This window comes from Syngnathus scovelli, chromosome 1 (assembly GCF_024217435.2).
Source record: "Syngnathus scovelli strain Florida chromosome 1, RoL_Ssco_1.2, whole genome shotgun sequence".
NCBI classification, from domain to species: domain Eukaryota; kingdom Metazoa; phylum Chordata; class Actinopteri; order Syngnathiformes; family Syngnathidae; genus Syngnathus; species Syngnathus scovelli.
Genome location: NC_090847.1, coordinates 19,147,361 through 19,155,144, shown reverse-complemented (window position 1 = coordinate 19,155,144; position 7,784 = coordinate 19,147,361). Strand labels below are relative to the sequence as shown.

The 7,784-nt window shown below is 40.3% G+C and overlaps 1 protein-coding gene across 7 annotated transcripts in view; it reads right to left on the bottom strand.

Moving 5' to 3' along the window:
• Window positions 1-4,315: 4,315 nt before the first annotated feature.
• Window positions 4,316-7,784, bottom strand: part of ebf1a (EBF transcription factor 1a) — a 70,738-nt gene continuing 67,269 nt past the window's right edge. For 5 of the 7 annotated variants that reach the window (XM_049758283.2, XM_049758254.2, XM_049758274.2 and 2 more), the window contains one exon: window positions 4,316-6,457. Coding sequence is in view for 4 of the 7 variants with exons in the window: in XM_049758274.2 (XP_049614231.1) it covers window positions 6,426-6,457 (32 nt within the window). In the remaining 3 variants the exon portion in view is untranslated. Of the gene's footprint in view, window positions 6,461-7,784 lie in introns of all 7 variants that reach the window. The other 2 variants (XM_049758264.2, XM_068650114.1) reach the window with 1 other exon arrangement.

Genomic DNA, 7,784 nt, shown 5'->3' with positions numbered 1-7,784 from the left:
TATCACGACCTCATTAGGGGAAAATGAAGGCTGGGTGTGTCGCCATCACAAGATAGCGTTGGTGCTTCAAAGTGTGAATGACATTAATATGTGCCTCCGTCACTTGGCCTATCTAGCTGTACTGGAACAGATGAAGAAAGAAGAAGACAAAAAATATATAATAATAAAGGGCCTATCGCTCTCTGAGGTAGCTGCTTCTAGCCCTAATTAGCATTTGAATGAATGGAATAAATAATCTACATTATTTATGGTTTTTGCTTTTATCATTAATCAACATAACAAAAAGCGTGTCTAATGTGCTGGCTGAGGGGGATGCATATGGCAAAGAAATCGAAAGAAAAAGAGTTTTTTTTGCCTTAGTAGAACAATAAAGATAAGTGTCCTAACATGCTTGCTGAACACACACACCACTTTGCAGGCCTCCCCCTCTCCCTCTTGCTCTATATATACGATAAAATCTATCTTTGTATCTGGATCGCTCTAACATCCATTACACACCTCAGCCCCTCACCCTCCCCACTCATTAGACCACTGCACAGTAAATTAGCAGCAGCAATTACAAGGCGTATAAAGCATGTGCTCTGCCGGCTTCCCTCTGACAGGTACCACACAGATCATAGACAGACACACAGAGTCACCGCCGTAATTACTGTGGGAAACGACCACACACCCTTCTAAGTGAGAGCACAAACCTCAAATGTGAGTGCACGCTCATCTGCCGTGTAGCTCATACGTGCTCTGTCTTACTGCCAGCCAGATGTAGGATGGCGTTGTGTGCACCTGCAAAAGCAACATTTTCAGTAGCCGCAAATGCACATTAGAGCAGTGGCGAGGTCTGGCGACCACAGCGCAGTTCAGAATGCTCAACCCACATCGCATTGGGGTGTAAAGTCTTCTTGCACCTTAAGATGCGACTGACCTGACATACAAGTTTTGAGATACGAGCTGTCATGTGTGAGAGCAAACTTGAGCTATGAGGAACCCAACTCACTTCAATAATGTAGAGCCGCTGGGCAAAATTGAACAATTCAGTACAGTTTTAGAAGAAACGGATATCTGAACACAAACAATGGAGCAAGACATGTAGACAGATAATATAGCTGTACTCACAGGCTTACTTTTTTTTTTTCTTTTTGATTGTTATTATTTGTTTTTATAAATATTACATATGCTTGGAGTGTTCCTGATGCTGGAGTGTTAAATATGGAGCACTATGTCAAGATTTTCCCTTTTTATTTAGCAGTTCTCATTGATAATTAATTATTGGGACCATGCCATCTGCACACACAATATGTTTCATATTGCTGATTTAAATTAATTTGTCATTTGCAACCGCACTGCCTTGCTGTTTTTATTCACGTCTGCTCACATGCACTGTAAAAAAGTGCTCTATCTAGTTTTTCTCTATTTATGTATTATCGTCCCTCAATTGATTTTAAGTAATACTGCTGTTGTTTTTCATTCTGAAGTACTCATGTGCAGACTATTAATTCACTGATACTTTATTTGGTAAGTTCAACACTTCTCACTATTCTTGCTGCTGTTCACCTTTACATCTTTGGAACTATTCATTTTTTGTAGAACGTTTGTACTCATTCAGGCAACCAGTGAGCTTCAAGTCTGTCCCAGTTGACTTTGTGGCAGAGGCAGGTAAACCCTGGACTGGTCACCAGCCAATCGCAAGACACAACGAACTATACATTCTCTTCCCATCGGACAGTTTCAATTCATCGAACATGCACGTTCCTGGAATGTGGGAGGATGCTGAAGTCTCCATGTGCCCTCCCATTTATGAGGGCACATCCGTATGGTATCTAATTATTCATATACAGCTTGCCTTTTACATCTGCACATACAGTGTCGAGGAAATGCTGGTCTCATTGGCTGATGTAATATGAGAATTTATTTTGTTGCTGTAAAACAGTTATTATTCCAAACGACTTATTCCATTCTCTTCATTTCAAATGGATTCTAGTGGATTCTGTTATTACCCTTAGCATCCTGTAACCTGGCCAGTTTGGAGGAAAAGGTCTCATAAGAGTTATCAAGTGTGATGAGGAATGCAGCTTTGTCCATTGTAGCTATTTTCCAACACTGAATATTATTAATATTCATTCCTTGTCTTTTTGTTCACTGACTAGCTCTGCTTCCATTGTCAAAGCCCCCCGCCCAACTACTCCCCCATCCGTCCTCTCCTCTCCATTTCTTTCCTTTCTTTATGCAGGATCCCCATGGGGGAATCCTGTTTTTGCTTTCAAATATGCTTCTCCACCACCCTTCCTCTCTTCATGTGTCCATACAGAGAGGAGAATGTGCGAGATGGTGGGGAATACAGAATGTGCATTATTATATTTCATTAGGAAACTAGTAGGACAGAAACTCCTGAGCAGCACCACTCTTGATGTGCACTGAGGCTGTTGGCGCCTCCAGTTCTCCAGGAATAGTTTCTTTGAATGCAAAGTCTCCAGAGGCTGCTGAGGGTCTGCCCTGGGCCGCCCACTCCTATTGTCCTCCTCCGCACTGACCACTCTATCTGGACCTGCAAAGCTGGAGCAAAATGGCATCACCTTTTGTCTTGGTGTATTTATGATTTATGTGTTTGAATGTGTGTCTGCTTGGATGCTGTGTGTGTGTGTGAGTGAGTGTGCGCGCATTTGGAGAGTCCCTTGAGCCGCGTGTTGATGCTTGGCACGCTAATCAAAAGCATTAGGCTTTTCCTCTGCATGTAGTCACCTCGGTAATTCAATATTCTACCTCTTACAGCTAAATCATGCACACACTTTAGTGTTTGTCAGCAAAACTATCAACTCTCTTATTAGATATACAGCTCTGCACAATTATAAACCTGCAAGCGATTAAAGACTGCACGCAGTGTTTACAAATCCTTCCTTCATCACCACTTCCAGGTTTGCCTCCCCGGGCGCTACGGAAGCCTCCAGTTACCAGGGAGACCCCGCAACACTCGGAGGTCAGCAGAATCCCAGGATCCGCTAAGGTAATCCAATCGTGGCCTTCCTAAATTACATATGCAAAAATAAAAAGAATTAATTTTCTGCTGATGACCGGCTATGCAAATGATGACTCAATTATGGTGGGCTGGTGCGTTTGCAATTAATAACCTCAGAATCATCATTAACTAATATGTTTAGGAGGAAACTTGTCAGGCTAACCATGTTCACCATGCCATCGCTAATGCATTGATGAATTTGATTCATTAGAGAGAGAAGGGACAAGGGATGCACACTTGTTCTTGACTTGAGGAATTGCGTAGTCCCTGCAACTCCTTTTCCATTTTGTCAGCCTGATTCAGCAGATGATAGTTCCTCTTCAAAGCCTAGAAAATACCATGATGAACGTTCATAATAAATAGATTTCTTTGTTGGCGCTCCATTTAATTGCATTAGTATAGCACTGTTTATCGCAAGCCACCATACTTTAAAATTAATTATAATAATTATAATAATAAACAATAACGTATGTAGCACCCTTAGTTGAAATAAATATCACATGACTCTGTTTCGTATTTATTTCGTTCGTTTTTTAAGCTTTCCTTTGGGCTCCATAATCCTGATTTGAACTTTTTTTTCTTTTCTTTTTTTCTTACATTTTTCTAAGTTAGCTTACGGTCATGAAGAAAATAAAGTGCAATAATGTGAATGCCTTATAGCATTATAAATATAATAATTGAATAACCCAATTGATCTTCCAGTTCACAAACATGCTTATCCTCATTAGGGTTGTGGGTGAGATGGAGTGTACAGCAGCTGACTTTGGGGGAGAGGCAAGCTACACTATGTAGCGGTCGCCAATTATTCACAAGGTACACGAAGACAAACAGCCATTCATGTTACCATTCAGAGTTTTCAGTTTACCTAACATGCCGGTTTTTGGAATGTGTGAGCAAGTTGGAGTAGCCACATTTAAGATGTGTACCTCAGCAGTGTGATGCTGATATGCTAACCACTGGTCTGCCAATGTTCAAATCAATTCTTACAATTTCAATTCATACAATGCCCATGTAGAGTCTAAAGTGCTTTACATGCCCATAGTTCACAAAGATGAATGACATCCCATAGTCATGACAAAACACATTGGGGGGGACAGAAGACAAAAACGTTGATAGAGGACCATAGATGGAGAAATTGCCCTTACGGGATGACCAAGCTGCGATTCATACAGCGTGGGAAACTTTTAGCACATAGCATGGTGCTGTACAATGTTAGTTTTAGCAGCATGAGCATTAAGTTTCAATTAGTAACCAGTGCAGGCATCCAAAATTGGCTCTTGATTAATAATAATAAAAATGCGGACAAAGTCACAGACAAGAGGTAACTTTAATTCAACATTGTGAGAGTCCAAAAGTTATCTTACAGCTCATCAAAAACAATAACAACCTATACAGTAGAATTTTTTTCTTCTCTTCGAGCTTTTGAGTGTATTTGCAGTCCAAGACGAAAAAAAAAATACACACACACACAGAAGAAAAAAATAGACACTGGCTATTTGGTTTGGATCTGTCATTTTCCTTGTACAAAACTTTACCAATAATCATAATGGGGAAGGAGCTAAGTTTCCAAAGAAGCCATTCATTTGTGTACTACAATAGACCTCTGTGGTGGATTTGGGAAACAGATATGGCGCGGCCCCTCACAGAGAACAACAACACAAGTGCCTGAAAACACTCGTCTGTCAGCGGGCGCCTCTCTCTTCAAATACTCTACAACAAAACCAGAGAAGCCTAAAGAAAAGCCCCATTCTCAGTCTGTCTGTCCAGCGACAGCGTGAACGCACACACACGCGGGCACACAAAATAATTGTAAAAAAAAGACGACGACAAAAATGAGCTCCTGTTTGGCTTGTAACGAAACCACGTTGTCGAGTGGACGTGGTGTGAATGACACAGGGATTGGTTACTTGGGTCTGGACTGTGATGAGATTGTGCTGTGGCAGCGCTTCACTGTGCTACTTACAATTAAACAACTCAATAAGGTCAAAGAATTTCTCATAGCAAGTCATTGCTGTTGTATTTTCAAACGTTTTTGAATTATGGCTCTTTGTGTTCTTGCGTTTGTGCTTTGTCCCCCAAGTTCCCATGAATTCCTCTGTGGCAAAGAGACAATTGTGGCGAGGCTAGAAAACTGTACACATGATTGAATGAAGAATGGGATTGCATTGTTAAGGCATCTAGACTGCTGGTAAAGATTACAGTGACAGAAAGCAAGAGTGTTGAGATACATTATGTAAGCAGGAATAAATAACATGGGGAAAGAAAGAAGAACGTGTGTGCACACACACACACGCACACACACGCACGCACACGCACGCACGCACACACACACACAAAGACGGTGCCACTCAAGAGAAGAGCCCATGCATATTAACAGTATCAATCTGGAAAAAACAAAAAGATATATCTTTACAGTATATATTAATGTGTGTATATAGTCTTTAAAAAAACTACTTCAACCAAATACTCTGAATAAGATGCTACTTTTTGCCATACAATAAACATTTTCATAAGGAAACAAACAAACAAAAACAAAAACAACAGACACGTTTTATTAACTTATACAAAAATAGACAATGGCGTGTTGATGAGTCCCATACAAAACCAAAAGAAGTCACATTTAAATAGTGAGAGACGACAATGAATCATGGAACGAAACACGGTGAAGTATGTTCACAACACAACTAAACAAAGGTGATGTACAAATACAAGGGATAAATACAGTATTTATAGGATATTTTACACAAACCCCTTTTTTTGTATCCAAATCCTTGTTGTATCTCTAAATCTTCTGTACGGAGAAGCTGCCTTAAGACGGTTTTCAAACTAGAGCTATTGCAAAAAAAAAAAAAAAAAAAAAAAAAAAAGCCAAATGAAATAAAACCCCCAAAATGCACCTTTTTTTTATATACAAAAATATATCAAACATTTATTCTAATGTAACATTTGCTTGACTCCTTCAGTACAGTGCTGGCTGGACACACACACGTCATTGGACTTTTCAAGTTTTTACAAACCCTTTTTGGCTAGATAATCACATTGTGTTTTTAAAACTCCTGTGACAAGCTTCGTGGTCACAGTTTTAGTAGAATTCAAACAGCATAAATAGAATAGGCTAGGTGTTATGCTCTTTTTCATTTTGTTTTATTTGTGTGTGTTTTTAGCAAGCAAGCTAAACACTGCTTTTTGTGCACATTACAGTTGGCAAATAAAGAAAAACACATCTCATGAATATGAATTCCCAAGCTACACTAATTCAACCAAAAGGGAAATGACATGGCAAAAATTGTTCCGTCTTCTCAATCCCAGTGGAGTGGAAAGGCCTGAGTTTTGAACAGAGTTCTTATCGTCACTTCAGCTCCGAGTCCAACACGCATTCGCGTCTTGTTCCTTTCAACATTCTTCGTTTCCAGATCCTCTACATGGGTGGAACAATCATCCCCGGAATCGCTGCTTGTGGGAAAAGAGGGGGAGGAAAGAGGGAGAAAGCCAGGCGGTGGGGCGGGGGGTAAAGAAAAAGAGAGCGGGAGGTCAGTCATGTGATAGCTGGGTTTCGTCTGTCATCACAACAGTGCCATAACCCAAATGTGCTGCAGCAAGGACACGTCTCCCTCCCTCCCTCCCTCCCTTCATTATCTGCTCAAATCACAACATTTTCCTGCTAACTCGCCACACACGGACCACATCATTTCAGTCTGGCACAGGGTTCTCCGCAAATAGTTTCATGTGAACACTGCCACTGCTAATTGTTAGCAGCTACACCAAAGTGTGTGAACAAATGCAACATGGGTGACGGAGGCCGTGAGATGATGTTTGACTGGTGGAAATGGATCGTGAGCCAACAAGAGTGTATCTGTAAACTTGCGCGACAAACAATGGAAGAATTACATAACAAAAATAAAGATAATAATGTGTGTCAGCACCAAATAGGTGTTTATCTAACTGAACAATCTGTTTACTATTGTGGTTGGAGTTTGCACTTCATCACGCTAATATTTATGTATGCTGTTTTTAGTCACGTAAGAGTCCAATACTATTGTGGCGGCTGTGGTTCATATGGTAGAGCGGGTCATTCAGTAACTGCAGAGTCAGCGGTTTGAATCCCGCTCTGTCCAAGTCATGTGTCGTTGTGTCCTTGAGCCTGACACTTCACACACCTTGCCTCCAGTGCCGCTCACACTGGTATATGCCTGTGTATGGGTGTTTGGAAGTGGTCGGAGGGGCGGTAAACTCACACTGGCAGCCATGCCTCCAGGTCAGTTGTGGCTGCTTACGTAGTTTACCTCCAATGAGTGTGAATGTGTGAACACATGAATAATGTATCCACTGTAAAGTGTTTGATTGTCAAGAAAACGGCTACATACATATTATTATTATTATTATTATTAAGTTGTCTTTATGTCTAACGCTTTGAAAAAAATCACGAATGACCAATGCAAACATTAAACTTCCGGCTTTTAATGCCTTTAAGACGATGTCACCTCAAATTTGTGCAGCTTAAAATTTGGAAAAATATGGTCCGAAAGTCAAAGTCTCTAAGTGAAAGTCAGTTATCATGCACAAAGTCACAATAGCTATAAATGACCCAGTGAGCATTTTAGCAAGGGTGAGAAACTTTATCCCTGCAATTTTTTTTAAAGCCGACTGAGGGCCATATTAAATTCATGAAAGAATATGACTCGATAATTGAACAATAATAATAATAACTTTTTAAATTTTATTTTCAGAATATTTCTTCTCAGACTTTGTTCTTAGAATCATGTAGAATGCTTGATCT